Here is a 27,953-nt window from a genome sequence, read left to right as displayed (position 1 = left end):
ATCCAACCAAAATGTAGATTTATCTCCACTCATGGCTTGTGAAAACGTAATTGGGTCTTCCGGAGGTCCAATGTCAAAATCAGACTCAGTTAGGTATACAATGTAATCATCTGGAATAATAGGCCTACGTATTCTTGAGGATCTTCTTAGAGCCATTACTTCATCATTTGGAGATGATTCAATTGGCTCAGACTGTAAATGCGGAATAACTTCATATTGAACCTCATTTACGGGAACATGCTGTACTTGAATTGGTGTCATTACATGATCTTGCGATCTATTTTGCCTTAAGACAACCATTCTTTCTCCAAAAGAAGGCAAAGTAGCATGTTCAGGTATTTCCTCAAAAGTGACCTCTTGAGGATTGACACTCCCACTAAGTTCAACATCCTCAAGAAATTTTTCATTTTTAGATTCAACAATTCGAGAGCTATTATTGGGACAATAAAATCTATATCCTTTGGAGTTATTTAAATACCCAATAAAGAAACCGCTAGTTGTCCTTGGATCTAACTTCTTTATGTTAGGATTATAAATCCTAACTTCAGCAGGACAACCCCATATGCGTATATGATTTAAACTAGGTTTCCACCCTTTCCACAACTCGAAAGGTGTCTTAAAGACAGATTTGGATATAACTCTAGTCAATATATACACTGCAGTTTTAAGAGCTTCACTCCACAAGGAAAGTTGCATATTAGATTTACTAATCATGCTCCTTACCATATCTATTAGCGTACGATTCCTTCTTTCTGCAATACCATTTTGTGATGTGTACCAGGCATTGAATAATGGGCAACAATGCCTTCTTCCTAAAGGAAATTTGCAAATGGACCCTTAATTTGTCCATGTTCTGTGTACCTACCATAATATTCCCCTCCTCTATCAGATCTTACGATCTTGATTTTCTTTTCACTTTGATTCTCTACTTCTGCTTTATAGGCTTTGAAAACATCTAGTGCTTGAGCCTTCTCATTCAGAAGATAAAGATACATAAACCTAGAATAGTCGTCAATAAATGAGATAAAATATCTCTGACCATTCAGGCAAGGGGTAGAAAATGGTCCACATATATCTGTGCGTATAATCTCAAGAACACTTGAGCTCCTTCTTGAACCTTTAGAATTATTGATGGTCTGCTTGCCCTTTATGCAGTCCACACAATTCTTGAAGTCAGTAAAATCAAGATCCTGTAGGACTCCTTCTTTTACTAACCGTCTCATCCTCTCTATAGAGATGTGTCCCAATCTCTTATGCCATAGTAGAGAAGATTTTTCATTCAAAAAGTTTCTTTTAATGCCAACTGAATGCAGAGAGAGATAATTCTCTTCAAAATCGGGATGAATATCTAATTTAAAAAGGTTATCAACTAAAGTTCCAGAACCAACAAGAATTTTATTCTTAAAAACAGTCATAACATTTTCAAAAAGGAAACTGTATCCTTTGATAACAAGTTTGGAAACAGAAATTAAATTTCTACAAAATTCTGGAATATAAAAAACATTATTTAAATCCAAAACATGTCCCAATTTGAGAATCACTCTAAAAACTCCAATTGCAACAACTTGTGAAAGCCCTTTATTTCCAGTGAAAACCCAAAGTTCACTTGTTGTTGGTTTCCTTCTGGTGAGAAAACCCTGCAATGTATTCACAATATGAATTGAAGAACCAGAGTCAATCCACCATGAATTTTTAGGAGCATCAATGAAAAAAGATTCATGACACACAAGAGATATAGAGCTACCTTTCTTTTCAAGCCACTCTTTATACTTGATGCAACTCTTCTTTACATGTCTCTCTTTCTTGCAAAAGAAGCAGGTCACCTTTTTTCCATTAGATCCATTGGATTTTGATAGCACATTATGCTTCCTTTTCTTTTGAGGTCCACTTTGGCCCTTCTCGATCTTAACTTTATCATTCACGACCATATTTGCACTTTCAGGTCGATCATGCTTCATCCTTTTCTCTTCTTGCACACACATGGTCAGAAGATCCGTAACTGACCAGTTTTCCTTATGTGTGTTATAAGAGATCTTGAAAGGTCCATACTCAGATGGCAGTGAGTCAAGGATGAAATGGACCAAGAATGGCTCAGATATCTCTATCTTTAAGCCCTTAAGTTGAGAAACAATGTCTCTCATTTCTGTAATGTATGCACGCATACCCTTAGAACTGTCAAAGGCTTTAGTAGTGAATTGTCTGATAAGAGTGTTAGCTAAAGCCTTGTCAGAGCGAACAAACTGTTCCTCAATTGCCTGCATTAATTCTTTAATTGTAGCGCAATCACCAATAGAACCTCTAATGCTCTTACTCATGCGAGACTTTATGAGCATTAGACTTAGGCGATTAGATCGCTCCCACCATTGGCGATTTTCAATAACTTCCTGTGCATCTGTATCCGTGGCAGCAGGTGGTTGCTCCACACGGAGTGCATAGTCAAGGTCCATATATCCCAAGGTAAATTGAACCGAATCTTTCCAGTCAGAAAAATTAGTGCCATCAAGCATTGGAATAAAATAAACACCATCAGCTAAGGATTGTGGTACAACAGCTGCAAAACCAAGAAAAATTTTAATGCTATGAATTCAAGTAAATTTTAACCTTCCTGTGGGAAAAGGTTGCATAACAGTATAAATTTACTCATCTTTATTTATAAGACAAATTATTCCAAATATTAACAAATAAAACAATCCACACCTGTAGGCAGAAGATAAATTTAACTGTTAATACCGAAAATCATTTTCTTATACTAATTAAATCACAAAAATTAAAGATTTTCCTGTAGGGATAAATCCTTAAAACCTATGATTTAATTACAATGAGATTCCATTTTTTTTATATGTATTCTTTTAAATAATAAGGATGCTGTGGCATTACCTTCATTATTAAAAGAAATACAACTGGACATCTCCTTAAAAAACTGTAAATTAGCTCAAAGGCCCAATAATATGAATTGAACTTGAAAATGAGCCCACAAAAGGTTGAAATCATGACCCGGCTTTTCTCTCACGACATAGATTATGACAAAAAAAAAAAAAATATTGATCATGAAAAGAACAAAACTAGATTTCAAAAGGCCATTATATGAACAAAAGAAATACTAATAATTCAAACACAAAGCTGAAAGGCAACCGCTCTGATACCAAATGTAAGAAAAAGCTGTAAAAAGGATCTATAGGATCTTTTACCTCCGGCCATTTGTGCTTGATAACTGGAAAGTTTCAAATCTACAAAAGAGACTAGAGATTTGTAGGGAAGGGACTTCTAGTCTTTTGCCTTAGAATTTTTTGGGTGGTTCTAATGGAAAACACAAGCCCCTTTATATAGGCAAGACTAGGGACCCTCATTTATTACTCCTACAACCTTTAGGCTACCCTCATTATTCCATCCATCACAAAATAGCAAGGGTCACCACTTTATTTATAAAGGGCAATTACCTATGCTTGATAAATGAAGTGTATCATCTTAGATGAAGTGAACCACTTTAGAGAAGACAAAGATTTTCTACGAAAACCAAAAGTCTAACAATGAGATCCAATACATAAGATAAATTGAGGTACTCCTCAGTACTAGCACACAACATTGATATATAAGCAAGTCAAATTTATTCTTGACCCCTTTTAACAGGAGCCATGCATATGGACAAAAGTTTCATATCCTAGCAAAAGGGGCATGAACTGATGCTTCCCGATCAGCTACCATAAAGTTCAAGACGAAACCTAGTTGTCCACAAAAACTAATTTTTGCCTAGAGGAGCCCCTTTCATTTTCACCAAAATCTTAGCAAACTCGATGAGCTTCTCGGTATCCAGAATAATACCCTTAACAGCACCATCCGCGCAGAAGCTCTCCGCCCATTGCACCAGTTCGGGAGTCTTTGCCTCATCGAGCAGCTTCACCCCGCCCATCTTCTCTATAGCCCTCAGCCAACCGAACATCGATCCGAAACCGATATCAAGTAACCCAATTCAATCTCCTCCAAAGAAAGCCTTCCCTTTGCTGCTCTTCTGAAATGCTTCTTCCAACAGCACAAGTCCTTCAGTCACTTGTTCTACTATTGCAGCCTTTTCCTCTCCTTGTGCAGTGTTAAATATGAGTTTCATGGATGGGAAAATCTGCACCCTCATTTGATATTCTTAATTATTCAGAATATACAGACAAAATCATGTATGTGAACACAAGTTAATTTCCGCCTAGTTGCAAATACAAATCTCAGTTTCTATATATAGGTTAATCCTACAAGAAATCATCAGTAGGGATCATCTAAAGAGAAGCAACCTAGCTTATCAAGATCTGTTATTAAATGATAGTACTTGTTAAAAACTTTCGACCCGATAATTGGTAGATATAAGATTGTTTACATTTGAATATGTTTGAGTTTATTATTTTTAATTTTATAAAGAAAACATCTTAAACATGATTTAAAAAGATAAGAGAATCATTTTCTTAATATTATATACATGTCAATCTAGCATATATATATACACAAAATAAATATAAAATAAATAATTTATTTTATCAAAATTTAGTAACTCGTGTATGAATAAGCTTAGACTCTGTCAAGAAATAAACAAATGGTGCTGCTATTCGCCTCACGTTTTTGCACCTTCAAAGTTATCACAAGTATAAATTGCATTCTTTTTTCTTTTCTTTTCTTTTTTTCATTTTCCTTCAAATATTTTTAAAGCATCCTTAGTCAACAAAATAAATAAATAAATTATAACTTCACTAATATTCACTTTCTTAACCCTTAAATAAAAAAAATACAGCACAATAACTTTAAGGAAAAAACCATGATGCTAATTATCATCTATTACATGTGAATAAAATAAAATTCAATAATAAGTTTGAGTTTAACTCAACTATATATTATACAAGTTTTAACAAAATATTATTATTATTATTTAAATTTTTTTTTTAGCTTTAATAGGCCTAAAAAAATAATATTTTAAAAAACCTAGGTACACATTATCATGAATTAAACTTATTCTTTTAATTCTTTTTTCCATCTTTGTATCACATGTTAGTCACATGTATTTTATTTCCCTATGTACTGCTATAAATACTTGTTTTTAGTCACTGTACAATACACGAAATTAATTCAATTGACTTCCTTTTTCTCTAAAGCTTCTCTCTCTTGACTTTGGCTCTGCTAGGGTTTCATTTCTTCTTGTGTTATGTTTTGCCCCTTTGTATTCTTCTAGGGTTTTTATTCTATATGGTATCAGAGCCAATATGTGTAATAGACACAGATTGCCCATTAGGAAGCTTCACATAAGCATTAACAAAACTAGTAATAAAAATAAAACAATAAATAGAAGAAACCATATGATCCGTAGCTCCAATATCAAGAATCTAAGAATTTGAATAAAATGTAGCAAACAGAGCAACAAAAAAGACAATGAGTATTATTATGAGTAAAAATAATACCAGAAAAATTATTCGAAATAACTGTATTGATAGTAGAAGGAATTGCATAAGCAAATTTAGAAGGATGAAGCATGGGCATAAATTGCTGATACTGGACCTCAGTCAATGAAAAAGGAGAAATAGCCGTGAAATTCATATCACTAAGGACAACATTATTATCCATAGACTGTTGCTTCTATTTCCACTTTGAAACATCTTGTCTTACATAATGTTCTGTGTTCCAACTTTTAAATTCAAATTGATTTCCATTAGCAAGTTAACACAATTGTTAACTTGCTGCTTTCTATTTTCCTCTGACATTTGTCTAATATAGGACATGATTCGTTGGAGGTTGATTGCAGGGGTTAGATTGAAGGGAGGCCTTTATATACTACAACAATCTGGCCTTTCTATTTCTATTTCTAGTACATATACTACTTGTTTACCTGAAACAATATCTTCACATGTTTCCTCAATTTCTTCCAAATGCTCTAATTATGAGCTTTGGCATAATTGACTTGGTCATCCTTCTAATTCCAGGATCTATTTGTGAATAATTTTGTTCTTAAATTGACTGCTCATGCCATCCTAGCATGATTTGTCCTTTAGCTAAATAAAGGAAATTGCATTTGCCTAATAGTGTTCATTTGTCCGCTACCCCTTTTGATCTTGTTCATTGTGATGTTTCGAGTCATATTCAACTCAGGCCACATGGCTTTATCTTCTTAAGCATAAATATGAAGTTTCACATATTTTTAGTTTTTTTTTTTTTTTATAAAATGGTTAAAACACAATTTTATTTAAAAATAAAATCACTTCGCACTGATCATGGCGCATAATTTTTTTTGCTCCCTTTTGCATTCTAAAGGCATAATACATTAGCATAGTTGTGTTGAGACTTCTCAACAAAACTCTGTTGTGGGAAGAAAATATCAACACATCCTTAATATAGCTAGAAAAATGATGATTCAGTCTCATCTGCCTATTCATTTTTGTGATGATGTTGTTTTAACAGCAACTTATCTCTTAAATAGGCTTCCAACTCCTCTTTTATAACAAAAATCTCCCTTTGAGCTTTTGTTCAAAACTTCTTCCTCTTATGATCATTTAAGAACCTTGGTGGCCTTTGTTTTATTTCAACAAAGATCTAGAACCAAATTTGATCCTAAGGCTCGAATTTGTATTTTTCTTGGTTATCCTTTTAGCATAAAAGGTTACAAACTTCTTGATATAAAAATTAATCAATCTATATTGAGAACTGTTTTCCATGAACACATTTTTCCTCTTACATCTCAAAATACCACTGATTTTTCTTCCATTTTTCCCGTTGAATGTTCAAGTTTAGATTCTCTAATTGTGCCTTCAACAACACCTTCTATTGATTTGCCTCTAAATTCCTCTTCACCTTCTCCCTCAAATGATTCATATGTTCAGTCTTCTTCCTTCCCAATTTCTGTCATTGTAGCATTGCCTTCTAGAATCAGAAAAGTACCTGGTTATTTATAGAATTTTCATTGTAACTCCTCTTCAACACACTCCACATCAGATCCATCGACAATTTCTTATGCATCAGATTCTTCTTCCCTTTTGTCTCCTTTTCCTAAACTTGAGTTTTATCTTTAAGCTGTCAAGCACTCTCATTAGAGAGATGTCATGTTAGCTGAGATTGCAGCCCTATAAATTAATAATACATAGACTGTTACTTATTTACCTCTTGGTAAGAAGTCTATAGATTGCGTTCTAAAGTATTGTGCTGATGGTTCCATTGAAACATATATGGCAAGGTTGGTTGCCAAGGATTATACCCAAACGAATGATTGGATTATTCTAAAACCTTTTCACTTGTTGCTAAAATGGCTACTGTTAGAATTCTTTTGGCCATTGCTGCTGTGAAAGGTTGGCATCTTACATACCTTGATGTAAATAATGCTTTTTTGCATGAGGATTTATCTGAAGAAGTATACAAGGTTTTACCTCCTGGTTTTCATGTTAAACGGGGGTCCTAAGTTTGCAAGTTGAATAATCAATTTACCTCTTGGTTCTCTTAGTTCTCAGCTTCTATACATAGTATGGGTTTTCAACAATCCAAAATTAATTATTCTCTTTTTACTAAGACTGAGGGTTCATCCTTTATTGCCCTTCTTATTCATGTAATGATATGTGTTGAGGGAATTTTCTCGAGGACACAAGCCAACCCTAATGAATAGCAACACCTAATCTAGAACAAGGCTAAAACCCACATGGCCTCTCGACGGCCCACCTAGGAAGCCCCTAGCCTAGCCAAGTACGGACCAGGGTATTGGGTCAAGCTAGCCGAAAGGTACAGGACCATCTCTTCAATTTTTCAAACGGAGAGGAAAAAGCTCACGATTCTGATGGGACTCTACATCCGGGCTTAGTCAAGCCATGCCACATTAATCATCTGCATCAGAGAGCCACGTCACATGAAATGAGGACTACCAAGGAGTGTCCCTTAGCTCGGTCGCAGGACATGGGTTGCTAACCTTTGATGCAGGTGTAAAGGCAGCTTTCCAGACACTAGAAAAGGGAGGTCAATAATCAAGATTTTGAAAATATATTAATCTTTTCCTAGACTCAAGGCTAACTTAAGCAATGGAGGCTCCGTCAGGCTGCCCCCCATAATCGTCGAATAGTAGAGTTGTTAGTGTGTGCAAGAACAAATCGAAGGCCAGAGCCACCAGAGACCTGATCTAAATGTGTATGAAACACAATGTTAACAGTTGGCATCGTTTGTGAACTCAAAAAATTTCAAAAGTAAATGTGTCCTTTGTACACTTGCGGGAACCCATCCTTAGAAGGCTCGGAGCTGTGGTAGAGCACCGAAGTAGGCAAGCACCTGAAGGACGACCAAGGAGAGGAGGTGAAAGGAAGGGAGATAATCAACAATGCAAGGTGAGGTAGACAACTAGTCGTAGGACATTGGAGGGGGAGCTCGTGTTGTGCCACCATAAAATGGGGCACTTCCTGACCCCCCACTAGCCCAAGAATGTATCCCCATAGAAAATGAAATGAGAGACTAGTACGAGCTGAAGAAAGCAAAGGCGAATGACCCTTGAAACTGATCCTACTAGATTAGAGCCAAGCGGAGGCAACCGCTGGGATCAACCCAAGAATCACTGCCAACATGAGAGAAGCACTACAACAATTGCTTATAGAACGTCGGGATATTTTTACATGGAGCCATGAGGATATGCCGGGAATAAACCCGTCCATCATACAACATCACTTAAGCGTAGATCCTTGAGCCAGGGGGTAAGGCATAAGCGTAGGAGTTTCAGCACAGAGAAGAATGACACCATCGCAACAGAAGTTAATCACCTACTTGTAGCGGGATTTATATAGAAGTGTGCTACCTAGACTAGCTGTCCAATGTGGTGATTGTAAAAAACCTAACGGTAAGTAGAGAATGTGCATAGACTTCACAAACCTGAACAAAGCATGTCCTAAGGACAGCTTCCCACTCCCCTGTATCGACCTCATCATAGATTCAATGGTTGGCTACTATATGTTGAGCTTCATGGATGGTTACTAAGGATACAATCAGATCCACTGAACCCCAATGACGAGGAGAAGACGTTGCTTGTCACTAATTGAGGGCTATATTGTTACTTCGCCATGCCGTTTGGTCAAAAAAACGTGGGTGCTACGTACTAGCGACTAGTCAATTGAATGTTCAAAGACCAAATTGGGAGGAATATGGAAGTATATGAGAAAAATTTGTTGGTTAAAAGAAAAGATTCGGCACAACACTTGAATGACCTTCGAGAGGCCTTAGCGGTACTGAGACTGTACAAACTGAAGTTGAACCTCGCCAAATGTGCGTTTGGAGTAGGGTCAGGAAAGTTCCTCTGGTTTGTGGTATCTGAGAGAGGAATCGAAATCAACCCTGAAAAAGTAAACACCATCTAAGATATGCCATCTTCCCGAAGCATTAATGATGTACAGAAGCTAGCCAGTCGACTGGTGGCCCTTAATCGCTTCATGTTGTGGTCAACTCACAAGTGTTTACCTTTTTGTAGAGTGTTCTGGAAGGCTCAAGACTAGAATAAGGAGTGTGACGTGGCATTCACTATGCTCAAGAAATACCTTACTAACTCACCACTACTCAGTCAACCCCAGTGCGAGGAAACACTGATCTAGTATCTATTTGTCTCCCCACAAGCAATCTATTCAGCCTTAGTGCGAGATGACGTTTGGGTCCAGAGATTGTTTTAATATGTCAACCTAGCATACAAGGGGGGCGGAAGTCAAATACCCTCATATTGAGTAGCTTGTTTTCGCACTACTAATAACTATTCGCAAGCTCCGATTTTATTTCCAAGCACACCCCATCAAGGTCTTCACAGAAGCCCCTTTTAGAAAGGCCTGCAACATCCGAATGCCTCAGGTCACCTCACCAACTAGGTCGTGAAACTAAGCAAGTTCAACATCAAGTACGCCCCAAGTACCTCCTTAAAAGGATAGGTCCTGGCAGATTTCATTGCAGAATTCACTAGCTTTGCTGGCGAGGAAGGACATGCACCACCTGTGAAGTCCTAGCAAGTTTTCGTTAATGGCTCCTCTTGCTGAACTGAAGGAGAAGTAGGGGTGGATATCATCACAAACAAAGTGAAGAGCACGACTACGCCATCAAGCTGTCGTTCAAAACCATGAACAACGAGGCAAAATACGAGGTACTCTTCTTCAGCATGACTATTGCAAAGTCCTTGGGCACCAAGAAAATATAGATCCAAGCAGATTCCCAGGTTGAGCACACTCGCTTTTAGTACTTCCAAATACAACAAATCCTGAGAGCCGAGAACGACAAGGCAGAGAGGCTGGCCAAGATGGCATCCGAGCAAGAAGTTACCCCAACACCAAAATCAGTTGTCCTTAAAATAGTCGAAGTGCTAACCGTCAGGATTGAGGCTGAAGCATTGGCGACAATCACGACCAATAACATTACCCGCTTCCTATGGAAGAGTGTTGTCTGTAGGTTTAGTGTGCCCTGTAGCATAGTGTCAGATAATGGGAGATAGTTTGACTTTGACCACTACAGAGACTGTTGTCAGGATCTAGGGATCAAGTTTTGATACTCTTCCCCAAGACATCCCTAATCAAATGGCCAAGTGGAAGCGACCAACAAAACCTTGATGTGAACACTAAAGAAGAAGCTAAACGACTGAAAATGAGTGTGAGTAGAAGAACTCCTAGCTGTTCTATGGGCATACAAGACAACTGTGAGGACGTTGACAAGGGAAACCCCATTCATTCTCGTGTATGGTCACAAATCCATGCCACCAATTGAGGTAGATGTCCCGACTTATCGGGTGCGCCACTACGAGCAACACTCAAACGACTAATGTCTCGAAAAACAGCTTGACCTAATAGGAGAGATCCAAGAAGAAGCAGAACTAATAATGGCGACTTACAGGAAAAGGGTTTAGCACTATTTCAACCGAAGAGTCTGCCCAAGGTCGTTCAAGATCGAAGACCTCGTACTAAAGCAGACGGGAACCCCCACGAGGGATGAAGGTAAGTTAGGACCGCAGTGGGAGGGCCCCTACTTGGTAGTTGACTGCAATCATCCTAGGGCTTACTAGTTATGTGACTCTCATGGAAACGAGCTCCAACACTCATGGAACACCAAACACCTATGGATGTTCTATCGATAAAAGCTTTATGGTGCACAATTATTTTTTTGTTATTATTATCGACCTCCCGATTACTTGTATGGTTGCTATTATTAAAAAGGGTGATTGTTTCAGGGACTGGCGCATCCAAAAATAAGGTTCAGGTTCTTGTGCGATTTATCCTTCTAGTAGTGTTAATGGGTGGGAGCGGGCATAGTCACAAACTGCCCGAACCGACCAACTCCACTCGAGGGTCAACAGGTGGAGCTAGCCCTGGGCTGGCTCAACCTTCCCAACAAAGGAGATCGGGTCTAGTCCTGAGTCTGCCCGAACATTATCTCATCCTCATTGAGGCAAAGAAGCAGACGAACCCTTGACCTTATGACACTAAAACCCCAGCGGGAAACCAAAGGGATGTTTGTAATGCTAAAAGGCTACATTTTTCATCCCACGATGGGAAGCGGGTCAACCCCGATTGTACATCAACTTACCTTCGTCATAGGCATCGACCAAAGATGAGAGCAGGTTTAGTTTGGGATTGCTTGAATAGATTACCTCATCATGGTGTACCAAAGGGCGACTTGAACTAGAAGCTATCTTGACCCTCCCGGAGGAGAGCAGGTTCAGCCTTAAGGTTGCCCGAACATACCCCGTTCGACCATGACGAAGAGTGGACGCAGCACCAGCCTGATCTTCACTTACCTTTCCTGCAATGTCAACGGGCGGGAGCGGGTACAATCTCAAACTGCCCAACCAAACTACCATAACTTGCGAGTCAACAGGTGGGATTAGCCCTAAGCTAGCATGACCTCCCCCACTGGGGAGAGTGAGTCCAGCCCTGAGGCTAATCGAACTTTACCTTGTCCCTATTATAGAGAAAAGCAAATGGACCCTAAGCCTTCCGATCATTACCTCGCCTGTGGGGCACCAAAAGGATGAGTGTAATATCAAAGGGCTGCTTAATCCCTCCAGTGGCAGAGTACGGGTTTGTCCATAGCAGCCGATACACATTACCTTTGTCGTAAGCGTCCACTAAAGATGGGAGCGGGTCCAGTCTGGGACTACTCGAATAGATTACCTCCTCACGAGGTACTAAAGGGCGAGATGAGCCATAAGCTGTCTTAACCGTCCCGAAGGAGAACTGGTCCAACCCTGAGGTTACTTGAACATACCCCGTTCCGCTATGACGAAAAGTGGGCGCAGCACCAGCCTAAGCCTCACTCCCATTTCGTACAACATTAAAGGATGAGAGTGGATTTAGTTGGACATACTGCCTGAATAGACTACCTTTACGTAAGGGTCAATAGGCAAAATTAACGCCGAGTTAGACCGGTCTCCCTTGCAGAGAAGAGAGAGACCAGCCAAGAGGCAACTTGAACATTACCCTATCCCATCGCGGCAAAGGGATGACGACCTCCCTGGGGGACCAAAGGGAAGGGTGTGGCTTGAGAAGCCCCTACCCCTTCCTTGGCAGAGTACGAGATAGTCCCAAGGCTACCTGTCTCAAACTAAATGTAAGCTGTATGCTCAGCCGAACAAGGGTAGGTTGGTGGCTAATAAATAATAAACTATATTTTGATTTCAGTTTTATAAGACATGCGAATTCTGTGGGCAAGTGCAGACTTACGCGCCACTCGCCCCCCTTAGTCTAGCGTAAGGGTCAATGAGGCGCATCTAGTCTTACATATCTTACGATCTTTGCAAAGGATTTGGGAGAGTCCAAGCTTACATGCCATTCACCCCCTCTTGCCCATCACAAGGTTCAACGATGTGCACTAGATCTTACATGCCGTGCGACCTCCGCAAAGGATCTGGGCTAGTTTAGGCTTACGCGCCACTTGCCCCATCTTGCCCAACACGAGGGTCAACAAGGCGTGCCACACTTGATCTTACATACCGAGCGACCACTGCAAAAGATCTAGGCAAGTATAGGCATACTCGCCACTCACCCCCTCTAACCCAATGCGAGGCGCACCCGGTCTTACATACCGTGCGACTTCCGCAAAGGATCTGGGTGAGTTCAGGCTTACGTGCCAGGCACCCCCCCTCGCCTAGCGCCAAGGTCAGGGAGGCACGCCCTGCAAGATCTTACATACTGAGCGAACTCCGCAAAGGATATGGGCAAGTCCAGGCATATTACTTGCCACTCACCCTCTCTCGCCCAATGCGAGGCGCACTCGATAAATACAGCACTCCCACTAGAAGCCTTGTTAAGAGGGAAAAGGTCAAGAAGGGCCGAAGGTGAGGTCATGATCGGCGGGGTACGCCACGGTACCATTGGCAAAATGGGAATCGGGCGGTTGGGGTGCATGAAGGACCGCGCCCCATGAGTAAAGCATGGTCACTCTCACTTTAGCCCCAGATGGGGAGAAGTCTGAGTGACCCCTCCTTCATCCTGAGTCCTATCCGATACAAGGGTCGATCCACGAATCTGACTCAACCCATCCCATTCGTGGGGTTGGGAGGTCTTGTGAAAATCAAAGCTGTGAGGTGGGTGCTAAGATTGAAAAACCCATTGTATACTACTGCTACATAACTTAACTCCCATCAACCACATAGCGCCTCCCTAGATGATGAAGGGCACCATGCAAGAGTAACGAAGTCAAGTCGATAAAGACCGATAGCCTTAAGCCAATTGAGGCATAAGGGTTCTCTGGCAGGGGGAAGGGGAGACCCATACCCTATGTGATGGAAGTGAAAAGGACGAAGGATTCGACCCACAGGTGGTGCCTTATATAAGCATCTCCAGGAAACATACACCTCTCCTTACCTCGAGAAGGCACATGCGACCCGTCACCTTCACGTTCGATGCAATGCACGCCGCTTGTTCATTTACGCCTCACGACATGAGATAGGACAAAAAGAGCGCTATAGTAATGACCTGGCGAATGAAAAGACCTTGGAGTATGGAAATTGAATAAGTCAATCACCAACGAGACCTTAATGACACTAAAGTGTGAGACAGAACAAGGGGGAATAATGACACACCAAAACAAGCAAATCTATTAAGTTTAAAGTCTGTACAGTAAGGAAAATACTGAAGAAGAAAAGCTTTATACAAGACATATAGAAAGGCGGGACAGGGGCATAGGGCATTCTTAGACAACTTCTGGACCCTCCACCTTAGACTTGGTGGGGTTCGCCTCCAGTAAGATCATGCTGCCACGGGCATCACCGAGACCACTAAGAACACGTCAGGAGCTTGGTCCCCCTTATCTGGGCCTGCCTCTAGCGCTGTAGGGTTGGGGGTCACGGATTCGAGGTCTAGTGAACATAGATCACCCCAAGGGCTTAACAGCAAGCGGTTCCATAGTGCCTCACAACACTAGAAAAAGCCACACTTGTCCTGAACCTGCCACACCCAGGACAGTTCATTTCATAGTTGCTAGGAAGTGGATCTCAATTCATCCCATTCATCTCGTGCAACCTGGAGGGATTTATGCCTCTTCGAAAAAGTCTCGAAGATCTGCAGGAACTTATCCTCAGCGCGCCAGTAAGAGGAAACTGCGGATTCATACCTCCGGCTCAATGAGACATTTGCATCCTGGAGCCTTTTGAGTTCCTCTAACTAACAATTGAACATCTCCTGAAGAGTTTCCCGCAAATCCGACTCACGCCATAAATAGTGATGACATAGGATGACCTCATCCTAGGACTTCTGTAGGTCGGATTCCAAATAGCGCAGGCACTTGCGAAAGTTGGCAAGGGAGCCTTTGGACTCCTCCTGAGGCTTCCCCACATTCGTAGCTTTGCCCAAGGCTATGCAGACTACGAAGTGGGGCCCTTGGTCCCTAGAGCCCAGGCCAGCTTGACTGCCCGCCGTAAAAACCAGCAGTTGCTCGACATCCTGCTATGAAAACACGCATTGAAACCAAGAGGAAAATATCAAGGAAAGCAAGGATGAAAGGTCCCATACCCAAAGACGGGCCTGAACGGGAATGCCCAAGGCACTACTCGGTTGGAGTGCGGGTTCCTGGAGACAAATGACAACTGTTATAGACTCTTGACCCCGCAACCCCCGAGAAGAGTAGCCTCAAGAAACTCGAAAAAACAAGCTTGTTAAGCATCTTCCCCTAGGCGAAATCATAGGGAAATCGCCGAAGACCTAGGAGATCGTAGGAGGGACGCGCGGTGCAACGCGTCAAGATCTGGAACCCAATAGTGGGGACAGCTTGCCAGGATTGCGAGGTGGAAATTGCTTTCCTAAGCGGAAGCGAAGAATGAATGATGCCCCTGGACTTAGGGATGAGGACTCCCTTTCCCCTGACTGGGAAATGGGAAGACTGCTGGACAGAAACACCCCCCTCCCACCACCACCCCAAAGAGTAACCAAAGGGAGGAGGAGAAACGTCATCATCGTCAAAATTTGATGCAACCTTTTTCCCTTTCCCTCCACCTTTGGGCTGGCGGACCGCCTATGGGCCGGACGGTCGGTTGGACCAAGAGGAATCGAGGATGTCACCCGGCTCAACGCCGCATGGGCGGGAAGATGCCGGAGTAAACTATTACCTCTCATTAGTGTATTCGACCAAGCTTCATTCGGATGAGCAATGACCTAGTTTTGCACGATCTCGATACAGTGAAGCCCATCTGACATCGCCAGCGACTTCAAAGCTCCTCTTCTAGCATGACTCCGCAGTTTGCCCAAATCGGGAAGTTTTTTCTTGAAGACTGCCCAAGGGCATACTCCCACCTGTCTCTAGAAACAAAGAAAAAGTGATTGAACCATGAAGTTCTCCTATCATATTGTGATTCCAGGCGAACAAGTGGCTGGGCGGGGGCAAAACTGTAGGGTTACCTTTCCTCTTTAGAACTTGGTGGGTTTGAAAGAACTCTCGGCCAGTCAGAGCAGGATAAGCATCTCGAGCTTCCTCCAAGGCTCGCTGCCAGATCACACAACACCCCACCAAGATTCTTTACACGTTAGGGAGAAGTTGGGTAGGCGGCACGCCTGCCATGTCTTGCACATCATGAACTAGATAATAGAATGGTAGCCAAAGACCATCAGAGAACATAAAGGGAAATAGAGCAACCTTGTAGTCAAATCCCTTAGGGTTTACAGCCCTTCGTCCTACTGTGGGATCTCGAATAGTATGCGTGTCGGTATGTTGTACGCCCCTCTCAAAGCGTCAAGGTCCCAGGAAGTTATCTATGAACACCACGAGGACTTGGTGTACAACAAACCTTCAATAGGGACTTTGGGGAGCCTTGCCCCCACAGGCACGCTGGAAGGGCTAAGGGACCCCATGGTCCTAGGGCCCTCCGAGCCTCTCGAAACTATTTGATTGAATTTTTTAAGAGCCATTAGGAAGAAAAGAATACGAGAGCCAACACCAAGAGCATAACTGTTTGGGCAGAGTGGGGAATCGCTAAACGTTAGACCTTTTATCTGCCTTTCTGTGTCTATGTAGACCCCTAAGGGATGGTCCATTTTCCAAAATGGCAAAGCCCTCTTGCAGCATTGATGCGGTGAATTTGAAGCGGCGTGAGAGAACGTGTTCGAGGTCACCTGAAACCGCCCATGTTCACTTGGCAAAGAGAATATCATCGGGCCTAGGGAAAAAACCGTCCAAACGTGCCATTATTGGGTGGAAGGGAACCGTTAGGGCACTAGCAATGGTTTATTCATCTTCATTTTTGAAGTCTATTTTGAATAAACTTACCACAATTTCATCTACATTGGTTTATTTATCTTCATAATTTTAAATAACTAGTAACAGTCATTCTTCATGTTTAAAGATGTACTTTTCCTTCTTCAAAGATTATTTTTATTATTTCTTTTTTCTCTCTCATTGGAACGGCACAACCGAGGACCCGAACGACTCTTTCTTCCACTTTGGTTTTTCTTTCTCTTCTTTCTTTTCATTTCTCTCTTCACCATCGTTTCTCCTTCTTCCCGAACGGCCCTCACATCGTTTCTCTCTCTCTCTCTCTCTCTCTCTCTCTCTCTCTCTCTCTCTCTCTCTCTCTCTCTCTCTCTCTCTCTCTCTCTCTCTCTCTCTCTCTCTCTCTCTCTCTCTCTCTCTCTCTCTCTCTCTCTCTCTCTCTCTATTCCAGGCCAGCCTCAGAAGCGGGGTATCGGGCAGAGGGCTCTCGTAGATTATGGTGGAGTGCTCCTTGTCCCGGAGATCAAAGATCCGAACCGATCCGTCGGCGGAGACGGAGGCGAAAATCCTAGCCTCCCCCCAAGCGATGTCGTATACCTCCTTGTCGTGGGCGATGAGCTGGGTCTCAACGACACCCTTGTCAACGTCCCAGATGGTGCAGGTGGTGTCGATGCTGGAGGTGCCAACGCGCCTGGGTTCGATGTCGTTCCAGTCGAAGGAGGTCAGCGGGGTGCAAAATTCGGAGGACTTGCTGTTGTTGAGAACTGAGAGGGGCTCAACGGAGTGGTCACGTAGGTCCCAGAGGCGGAGGAAGTCGCCGGAGGAGGCGAGGAGGTTAGGGTTGGAGGGGTGGAACATGAGCTTGGTGGGCGGATAGGGATGATCGAATGGGAGAGAAGGGAGGTGGGGCTTGATGGTCAAGGCGTCCGGGTCGAATGAGAAAGAATATTTTATTATTATTTGACCAAAAAATAAATAATCCAATGTAGGAATTTTTCTTCATCTTTAAAATCAATCTTCAAAAGATATGATTTTAAAGATGAAGATACATAAACCATTACTGGTGTTCTTAGGCCACACTCTCTGGAGCCTATCATGATATGGTATTCAAGGCAACTGCTTACAGGCAGATTGGTTGGATAGGAGTAGAAACGACTCCTACTTATCCATAACGAGAACGGGAAAACTAAGGACTTTAGAAATTCCCACTAAATCCCTTCGGTAGGAGTTGACAGGATAACTATTATGGAAAATTTTCTCAAGGACACAAGCTAGTCTAGAACAAGGCTAAAACCCACATGGCCTCTTGATGACCCACCTAAGAAACCCTGCCTTGCCAGGTAAGGGCTAAAGTATCATGTCAAACTAGCCGAAAGGCACAAAAGACCATCTCTCCCATTTTTTAGATGGAGAGGAGAAAGCACACGATTCTGATGGGACTCCATATTCGGGCTCAGTCAAGCCCTGCCTCATTAATTATCTGCATTAGAGAGCCATGTCGCATTAGATGAGGACTACCAATGAGTGTCCCTCAGCTCGGTCATAGGGCCTGAGCCATTGACCTTAGATGCAAGTATAAAAGTAGCTTTACAGGCACCGGAAAAGGGAGGTTAGTAATCAAAATTTTGAAAATATATTCATCTTCTCGTAGACTCAAGGCTAACTTAAGCATCGAAGGCTCTGTCCAGCTGCCTCCCACGATGGCTGGATATTGGAGTTGTCTACGTGTGCAGGAACATATTGAAGGCTTGAGCTACCAGAGACCTAGTTCAAAAGTGTACGAAACACAATGTTAACAATATGAAATTTGTTAACCTTTTAAAGTCCTTGCTTGATGAGAAGTTTAAACTTAAAGACCTTGGTAAACTCAAATATTTCCTTGGTTTGAAGGTGGCTCGGTCTCTTGCTGGTATTTCTTTGTGTCAAAGAAAATATTTTTTAGAGATTCTTCAATATACTGGTTTACTTGCTACTAAATCTGTTGTCTTTCCCATGAAACAAATTATTAAGTTAAGGATGTGGGAGACTTGTTGCATGACCCTATAGTTTATAGAAAACTTGTAGGTCAACTTCTTTACCTCACATTAACTCGACCAAACTTGTGTTATTCTGTTAATAGGCTTAGCCAATACATGGCTCAGTCTAGATAGCCCCATTTACAAGCAGCCTATAGAGTTCTCCAATATATCAAAGGGACTCTTGGTCATGGTCATTTCTTCCCAGCTGCCAATTCATTATCTCTCAAAGCTTTTGCTTATTCTAATTGGGGCTCTTGTCCTAACAGTAGAAGATTTACAAGTAGTTATTGTGTCTTTCTTATGGATTCTTTGATTTTTTGGAAGACAAAAAAGAGGCCACTATTTCTAGATCTTCTGCAGAGGCTGAGTATAGATTCATGGCTTCTACCACTTGTGACATCATTTGGTTTATCATTCTCTTATCTAGTTTTCATATTTCTCATATTTATAATGCTAAAGTTTTTTGTGATAATCAGGCTGCCCTACACATTGCTGCCAATCCAGTCTTCCATGGACGAACGATGCGCATTAAGTTAGATTGTCACTTTATTCAAAAAAATTTCAAATCGGAGTTATCAAGACTTTTCACCTGTCTTCTAGTCATCAATTTGCTGATGTGTTAACTAAACTTCTTGGTTTTCATCAATTTAATCACTTGGTTTCTAAGATAGGAGTCCATTCTATATACTCTCCATCTCAAGGGTATCATGAATTAAATTTATTCTTTTAATTCTTTTATTCATCTTTATATCACATGTTAAGTCACATATACATATTTTATTTTCATGTGTATTGCTATAAATACTTATTTTTAGTCACTATACAATACACAAAATTAATTAAATTGACTTCCTTTTACTCCGGAAGCTTCTCTCACGGATTTTGCTTCGCTAGGGTTTCATTCCCTGCTGTGCTATGTTTTGCCCTTTATATTCTTGTAGGGTTTACATTTTTCACGCATCATTTCTTAATAAAAATTAGCCAAGCAAAACTTGGCAAGCCAAACAAAATTAACCACGTACCTTATCCTTAACGTAAGCAGCCCAAAATCATTCAATAGCACGGTCGTAAGGATCAGAAGGGAGGATGGAAGGATAAGAGCTCCAGACCTCGTCAATGTACTGAACAATGATCAGAGACTCAGAGATGGATTTCCCGCCATGGATGAGAACTGGGATTTTCTTGTAGACAGGGTTTGATTGGAGAAGAAGTTGACTCTTAGAACCAAGTGTCTCTTCAAGAAACTCATACTTAACGGATTTGATGTTCAGGGCAATACGAACCCTCATCACAAATGGGCTCGGCCATCCACCCAGAACCTTGATGTTAATGCTGTTGTAGGCCATGAGCTCTCCAAAATTATGGTAGTCACAAACTTTGGAGGATGTAGTGTACGTGAACGATGAATACCGACTCTCTGATTAATGGATGAAGTACCGGCGCTTAAAATATTTTGATTGAAATATAATCGAAGGAAAAAGTCAATATGCAGCATCGTGCGTGAGGAGCATCTCCTACGTGGACTCGAAACGCACAGTTTGGATTAAATAAAACGGTGCTTTTTGATATTCCTTACGAGCTGAATGGCGCGTCTCTATACGGTGCATTTCGCATTTTTGTATTTTCTCCCATAGGGCCAGAGTGCTTTCTTCTTCTCCCACTCGGTTTGCCTTCTCCCATTCGACTTCTCATTTGAGTTCCCATTACAATACGAAACCCTAATCCTAATTGAGGATTTCTTTGAAGAGGAGGTGCGTTTCTGCAAGAGGTTGAGATATCACCGGAATCTTCTGCAAGGCGTCGGTTTGATTTTATCTTTGATAACTTGCTACTCTATCTCAGTCCATTTTTGCAAGAGGTTATTGTGTCTGACAATTTTTTTTATGGGCTTCCTTCTTCTATATTTTTCATTTTCCTTCCCTGCAAGGCATCGGTTCAATTTCATCTGAGGTAACCAAAGCTTTTTCAAAACCAACAGAGACGAAAGTGTAAAAGAAACGAAACTAAGAGAGAAATTGTTATGATCCTGTCGTAATGCGGCATTGTTTGTTGGAGAATAACTTGGCCTGCAATGCAATGTTTCAATTTATGGGATGATGGAGCAGTGGAGCTAAAGGAGTCCAAATACGAAGTCGTTTTATTGGCTCTGATGCTCTTTACATTTAGAGTTGTATGTGATGTTTAATTTTATTTCATAGAGGTCAATTTATCAATCCTAGAAGTTATTAGTCTGTCGTAGAGAGTGAATATAGTTGAAAGGAAAGAAGTGGAGAGGGGAGAATCTAGAATCTAAAAAATTTTAAGGCTACTCTTTTGTATGGGGGTTTGGAATCCCTTGAGGTATTCCATTATTGATACAATTGTGGCTCTTTGAAGCCTTTTATCAAACACCTTCTCTATTTGCTATATTTTCATTCTCATTCCTTAAGCATTTTATTACATCTCGTTTCGTTGGGTTCCTTAATACATTACGGCAACTCATTCAGGATTACAATAGATTTACAAGAAAGTTCATCACAGAAACTAATCAAATATATCATGGATGAAATTGTAAAAGAAATAAAACGAGAGATGATAGACGAAACTGTAAAAGAAACGAAGGTAAGAAAGAAACCAGTTCAGAACTTAGCTTTTTCGAAATCAAGAGACGAAAGCAAGAGATAAATTAAGGAAAAGTCTGTCTTGCCCTTTCTTATTCCTCCATTTTGCTTTTTTTTTTTTTTAAATAAAGTAAATGCTGCCACGTAAGAAAGGGTGCGCGTACAGGCACAGTACCTATCAGTGCTCTAATCGAAGAGTTTTGTTATATACAAACAAAATCGCGTATTAATCTGTATATCAATACTGATTTATTCATACTTAAAATTTAAATTAACATTATTTTCAATAAAATCTACTTTTTAACCAATCACATCATATTAGTGCACTGATTAATGTATAAATATACTTGTAATTATATTTTTCTATAATCGAATGACTTTTTTTTTATTCACTTTTTAAATTTTTATTAAAAGAAAAATCATTTTTTATTGAAACAAAAGTTAATAAAAAAAAAAAAAAACCTTCATTCCGCTCCGTCTGGATCAAATTCGTTTGTCCCCCAGTTTCATTTTAGCTAAAATATGGTTTATAGCATTTGTGTATATTATTTACTTGGGACATTGAGGAGGAGGAATAGGGTCGGTGACTGATAACACAAAAGAAAATGATAGTTTACCGTTTCCAGTTTCCGCTGAAAGCTATCGTTTATTTTTTATTTTTTATTTTTTAATTCTATAATTAAAAAATATTTTTTTAATAATATTATAAATTTGAAAAATTAAAAATAATTAAAAATATTAATAACTTCATATAAAAAAAATTTAGAAACGAGTAGTGATAGAATAACCTTATCACTATTCATTTATTATTAAAAAATAAAAAAAAATTAAATATAAAATAAATAATAAAAAAATAGTAATCTATCATTTTCCAATGCATAAATTGGAGCCACTCATCTTCGCACCATTTTTTTTTAAGATAGCAATAGATTGACAATCCATTTAAACTTATAAACAATTTTAAATATAATAATATTTTTAATTATATTTTAACACATTCAATTAAAAGAAAAGTTAAAATAAAATTAAAAATAATATTATTTTATTACATAATTATATGTTAATGAGAGATAAGTTTATCAAATATTTTTTTTTTTATATTTAGTCGTGTGAAACAGTAAAAGGGCGGCGAAGTGATGCTTCTGTCAGTGATAAAAAGTCTACTAACAATAGCTCCGTAGCTGGGAGCTGTTGATGTAAACACAGTCCAAAGACAAATGCTTAAATTGGAGCCACTCATCTGCACACCATTTTTTCTATGGTGTCGTGTAAAAGGGCGGCGGAGTGATGACTTGTGTCAGTGATCTAAAGCCGATCAGTAATATTTCCAGAAATTAGCCAAACGAAGGACGGCCTTTTGCTCTAAAATTCTTCCTACCTTTCCACATAATTTATGTATATTTATGGGATATAATGTTAAATATTTTAACATTAAATATTAATAATTAAATCTTTAATTTTATATTAATTCAAGATAAAATAATAACAATTAAAAAACATACTTTACTTTATTATAAATTGATAATAAATCTAATTTGATTATGAGATAATGATTATCAAAATAATTTTATTTTTAAATATCTCGATGGTTAGAAGTACAATAATATTATACTTAAAAATCCTTAATCCTGCATTATTTATAGACTTTTAATTATTATGAAATTTATAGATGTTTATGTCCTATCAAGACTAGATATAAATGTATGGAAAATACTAAGGCCACCAACAGTGGCCACCGTTGGCTATTTTTTTTAAAAAAAATTTCTTAATAATTAAAAAATTTCTTTTAATATTATTATAATTTTTTTATACTTTTTAAAAATATTTAAAAGTATTAAAAAATGATCTAAAACAAAAAATTTGTTTTACTTAACGGTGACTCCCAACGGCAGGAGCCACCAACGGTGCATGTAGAATTATCTTAAATGCATTTTTATTCTACTATAACTCATTAATTAAGTGGTAATTATGAACCTCTTCCAAATTGAGTGGGTGAATCTAAGATATTCATGAATGTTTTGATAACAAAGTTTTCACCAAAATAAATTTAAAAATTAATTTAATTTAATTTAATATATTAAATTATAAAATTATTCTTATTACAAATTTAATTTAAAAAATATATATAATCATATCTATTTATAAATTTATTTTTAAAAAATCCTTTTATATTTACAACACTTATAAAAACTGACCAAATAAGCCATAATAATAACTGACCTAATTATAAGCCATAATATATAAGCGAAGGACCACTCTTCTGCCTTAAAGTTTTTGGACTTCATTTTTCTTGCTACACAGTTTATTTTCTCATGCAATAGGGAAGTTTAGATTTAACTTTTAAGAATACTTTGATCCGAAGCCAGTTACACGTGGCATCTGCAAATAGTTGATAAATAAGTTAAAAAACAAACATAATTATTTTTAATAATTTAGAAAAAGAATAATGATTACTCTCTTTAATATTGCTAGTAAACTTTTGTATAGATAAAAAATTTTAATCACTTTTACATATTTTTTATACAATTTATAGATATAATTAGTCAAAATAATTATTTTATATTAAAAAAATGACAAAACCAATCATATTAATAAAATGTACAAAAAATATGTAAAAATAACTACATATAAAATTTTTGTTTAAATTTATCTCCAATGTTGCTTGTGCTTCGAAATGAGACCCAAAACATAATATAAATTGAGGTACTCCTCATGAGTAATACTCAACATTGATCATACATAAGCAAGTCCAATTTATTCTTCACCACTTTTTTCAGGAAACGCCGTGCATATGGACGTAAGTTTCATCAGCTCCTAGCAAAAGAGACATAGACTGATGCCTGATCGCCATCAGCTTACCATAAAGTACAAAGACGAAACCTAGCTAGTTGTCCACACAAACTAATTTTTGCCTAGTGCCCTTTCATTTTCACCAAAATCTTAGCAAACTCGACGAGCTTCTCGGTATCGGGAATAATACCCTCAACAGCACCATCCCCGCACAAGCTCTCCGCCCATTGCACCAGTCCAGGAGTCTTTGCCTCGTCAAGCAGCTTCACCCCGCCCATCTTCTCTATAGCCCTCAGCCAACCCAGCATCGATCCGAAAGCGATATCAAGGAACCCAATTCGATCTCCTCCAAAGAAAGCCTTCCCTTTGCTGCTCTTCTGAAATGCTTCCTCCAACAGCACAAGTCCTTCAGTCACTTGTTCTACTAATGCAGTCTTTTCCTCTCCTTGTGCAGTGTTAAGGAGTTTCATGGACGGGAAAATCTGCACACTCATTTGATATTTCTTAATGATTCAGAAAATATTGAAGTGTTGCATGTATGTGAACACAAGTTAATTTCCGCCTAGTTGCAAATACAAATCTCACTTTCAATATATAGGGTAATCCTACAAGAAATCATCAGTAGGGATCATCAAAAGATAAGTACCCTAGCTTATCAAGATCAATCTCAGTTTCTATATATAGGGTAATCCTACAAATCATCAGTTGGGAACATCAAAAGAGAAGTACCCTAGCTTATCAAGATCTATTATCAAATGATATTACTCGTTAAAAACTTTCGACCCGATAATTGGTATATATAAGATTGTTTGAATTTGAATATGTTTTGAGTTTATTATTTTTAATTTTATAAAGAAAATATATTAAACATGATTTAAAAAGATAAGGGACTATCATTTTCTTAATATTATATACATGAGAAAACCTTCAAGCCGGTTGGCTGTTTTCATTCAATAAACAGCCCTCCAATAGCAGCTCTCCACGCAAGTTTTCAATTTTACATATTGTGCATTTCCCTACACCTGATCAACAACTCATCACAGCCCTCCTATGCCTCCATCACTTTCGCATCCCCAAGTACTGATCTGTGGCCTTTGCCCTCATCTCTTTCATGGTTACCAAGTACTGCTCGAGCTACTCTATCCCCATCTCATCGATCAGCTCGTCCCACAAGAACCCAATATTGTTCCCCATCTTTTTCTTCGACGTCAGATCCTCATCAATATTTGCTTCCTGGCATGGGTTTCAGCCCAGAGATGTTGGTCGGGCGGTCTATTGGCTGGTAAAGAATTCTGGGTTCTTTCTTAGCTGGGATAATGATAGTTGGGAGAGAAAAAATTGTGGGAAACTGAGTGATTCCTTCATTTGGAGCTTTAATCTTGATCCATATATTCCGTTGTTCTACCTACAAGTGTTTTTGCATTTGTTATCTGATTTTGAGAAAATAAAGAAAGAAAAAGAGTTTGGCTATTTAAAAAAAAAAAAACCGTGGGTGGTTTCGAGCGAAGAGTTGACAACAATTTTGAGGTTGATGATCCCCGCAAATAAAATTTTGAGGTTGATGACCAGGGACAGAGTGTCGAACATGGCGTGATGCGGGGAGAGTTAAAGATTTTGATAAACTGTTCCTTTAGTGCAGGGGAGGGCGAGGGGCATATTGGCAGGGGAGGGGAAATTCAATTGTTATGGATTTTGATCAGTGTATTCTCCTGTAAGATGTATTTAGACTACATTTCGACATGTCTAATTATCATTAGAGGGCTGTTATTCTACTAATAACAGCTTGACCGTTCGGAAGCGTTTCACTTATATGAGATACATGCATGTGTATATATATATATACATACAATGAATATCAAATAAATAATTTATTTTATCAAAATTTAGTAACTTGTGTATGAATAAGCTTAGACTCTTAAAAAAAAAGAAAAAAAAAGGGAGAATAAGCTTAGACGCTGTCAAGAAGTAAATAAATTGTGCTGCTACTTGTTTTTGCCACTTCAAAGTTATCACAAGTATAAATTGTATTTTGTTTTTCTTCAAAAAAAATCATCCTTGGTCATTAAAGAATTAAAAAATTTATAACTTCACTAATAATAAATTTCTTAACTACTATAAAAAAGCACAGCGACTACTTTAAGGAGAAAAATACGGTGCTAATTATCATCTTCTTAAATAAATTACATGCGAATAAAATAAAATTCAATAATAAGTTCAAGTTTAATTCAATAAAAACATGGGCCAAATGCCTGATGGCATGCCCCACCTCAGAGGTCTGGGGTTCGACCCCCTCCCCATATTTTCAATATAAAAATAAAAATAAAATAAATAAATAAATAAACTATATATTATACAACGAATCCCTCCCCAGATTCCCAATATAAAAATAAAAATAAAATAAAATAAAAACTATATATTATACAACTTTTAATAAATTATTATTACTTAAATTTGTTTAAGCTTTAATGGGCGTATAAAAATCATAAAATAATAATAATAATAATAATAATAATAATAATAAACTTAGGTACGCATTATTTCAAAAGTTAGCCAAGCAAAACTGGGCAAGCCAAACAAAATTAACCACGTACCTTATCATCAACGTAAGCGGCCCAAAATCGTTCAATAGCACGGTCGTAAGGATCAGAAGGGAGGATGGAAGGACCAGAGCTCCAGACCTCGTCAATATACTGAACAATGATCAGAGACTCACAGATGGGTTTCCCGCCATGGATGAGAACAGGGATTTTCTTGTAGACAGGGTTTGATTGGAGAAGAAGCTGGCTCTTAGAACTATGTGTCTCTTCAAGAAACTCATACTTAACAGATTTGATGTTCAGGGCAATACGAACCCTCATCACGAATGGGCTCGGCCACGCACCCAGAACCTTGATATCACTGCAGCTGCTGTTCGCCATGAGCTCTCAAAAATTATGGCAGTCACAAACTTTGGAAGATGCAGTCTGAACGTAAACGATTAATACTGACTCTCTGATTAAGGGAGAAAGTACAGGCGCTTAAAAAAGTCGGGCAGGTGTGGAGAAGTTTTTTTTTTTTTTTTTTTGATATTGGGGATTGGGGAGGGGGATCGAACCAAGACCTCTCTTATGGAGGTGCGGAGAAGTTAGGTGCGCATAATAATGCTGAAGGGATGGTTACTGCGACTCTTACCAATGAGTTTGACTGAAATGCTTAAATTGGAGACACTCATCTGCACACTATTTTTTCAATGGTGTCGTGTGAAAGGGCGGCGGAGTGATGACTTCTGTCAGTAGTGTGCTAAAGTCAATCAGTAATATTTCCAGAAAGTAGTCAAACGAAGGACGTCCTTTTGTTCTTAAAGTCTTCCCATCTTTCCACATAGTTTATATCTAGTTATGGGATATATTGTTAAGAGAAAAGCTCCGAATTGGACGGGTTTAAAAGTGATTTTTCACACCAGCCAAAGACAGTACGTCACGTAAGTATTTCAGAAATCATAAAATGGATCCTATTACACCAGATCCTTTCTCTATTCCTTCTCCTAACGTCTTCCCCTTCAAAAGTCTTCAGTAAATTAACACAGAAAAATCTCGCCGACGCCCATATCAAAGGGCGGCTTTTTGTGTTTTCTCTTTGATGTCGCCGTATTCATTGTTGTTCAAGTGCTATCCACGTTTTATCTTTAAATTAAACTGAATATGATTTTATCTTTTTTAACTGAAGATTACTGCGTATATCAGTACTTAATTCGAAGAGCATGAAATTGGGGGGAAGGAGGTTTCGTAACTGGGCTGTCCTTGAATTCCTTCTACTTCTCAGTGGAAATATCGCTTTCAATCTCTACAACACATTGTTGATCTGGAAAGTCGCCTCCTTCGTCATAGAATCATATTTTTCAGTCAAATATAATTGATAA

General features: G+C 39.0%; 2 protein-coding genes and 1 pseudogene across 2 annotated transcripts; all 3 read right to left on the bottom strand.

The window, feature by feature from the left end:
- Positions 1 to 812: 812 nt before the first annotated feature.
- LOC122312714 lies at positions 813 to 3,198 on the bottom strand. Its single transcript, XM_043127384.1, has 4 exons — positions 3,189 to 3,198; positions 1,728 to 2,551; positions 1,521 to 1,637; positions 813 to 1,400 (listed from the first exon to the last, which is right to left on the bottom strand). The coding sequence occupies exons 1-4, from the start codon at positions 3,196 to 3,198 to the stop codon at positions 813 to 815; spliced, it is 1,539 nt and encodes a 512-aa protein (XP_042983318.1).
- Positions 3,199 to 3,736: 538 nt separating this feature from the next.
- On the bottom strand, positions 3,737 to 20,011 carry LOC122313999 (annotated as a pseudogene).
- Positions 20,012 to 23,877: 3,866 nt separating this feature from the next.
- Positions 23,878 to 27,184, bottom strand: LOC122313414 (glutathione S-transferase U17-like). The gene is made up of 2 exons (XM_043128393.1): positions 26,647 to 27,184; positions 23,878 to 24,537 (listed from the first exon to the last, which is right to left on the bottom strand). Exons 1-2 carry the CDS (start codon positions 26,971 to 26,973, stop codon positions 24,178 to 24,180), a joined length of 687 nt encoding a protein of 228 aa, XP_042984327.1. The 5' UTR covers positions 26,974 to 27,184; the 3' UTR covers positions 23,878 to 24,177.
- Between the last annotated feature and the right edge of the window lie 769 nt (positions 27,185 to 27,953).

This window comes from Carya illinoinensis, chromosome 6, assembly GCF_018687715.1.
Source record: "Carya illinoinensis cultivar Pawnee chromosome 6, C.illinoinensisPawnee_v1, whole genome shotgun sequence".
NCBI classification, from domain to species: Eukaryota; Viridiplantae; Streptophyta; class Magnoliopsida; order Fagales; family Juglandaceae; genus Carya; species Carya illinoinensis.
Note: the sequence above shows the minus strand (reverse complement) of the source record. Positions and strands in the feature narration are given on the sequence as shown.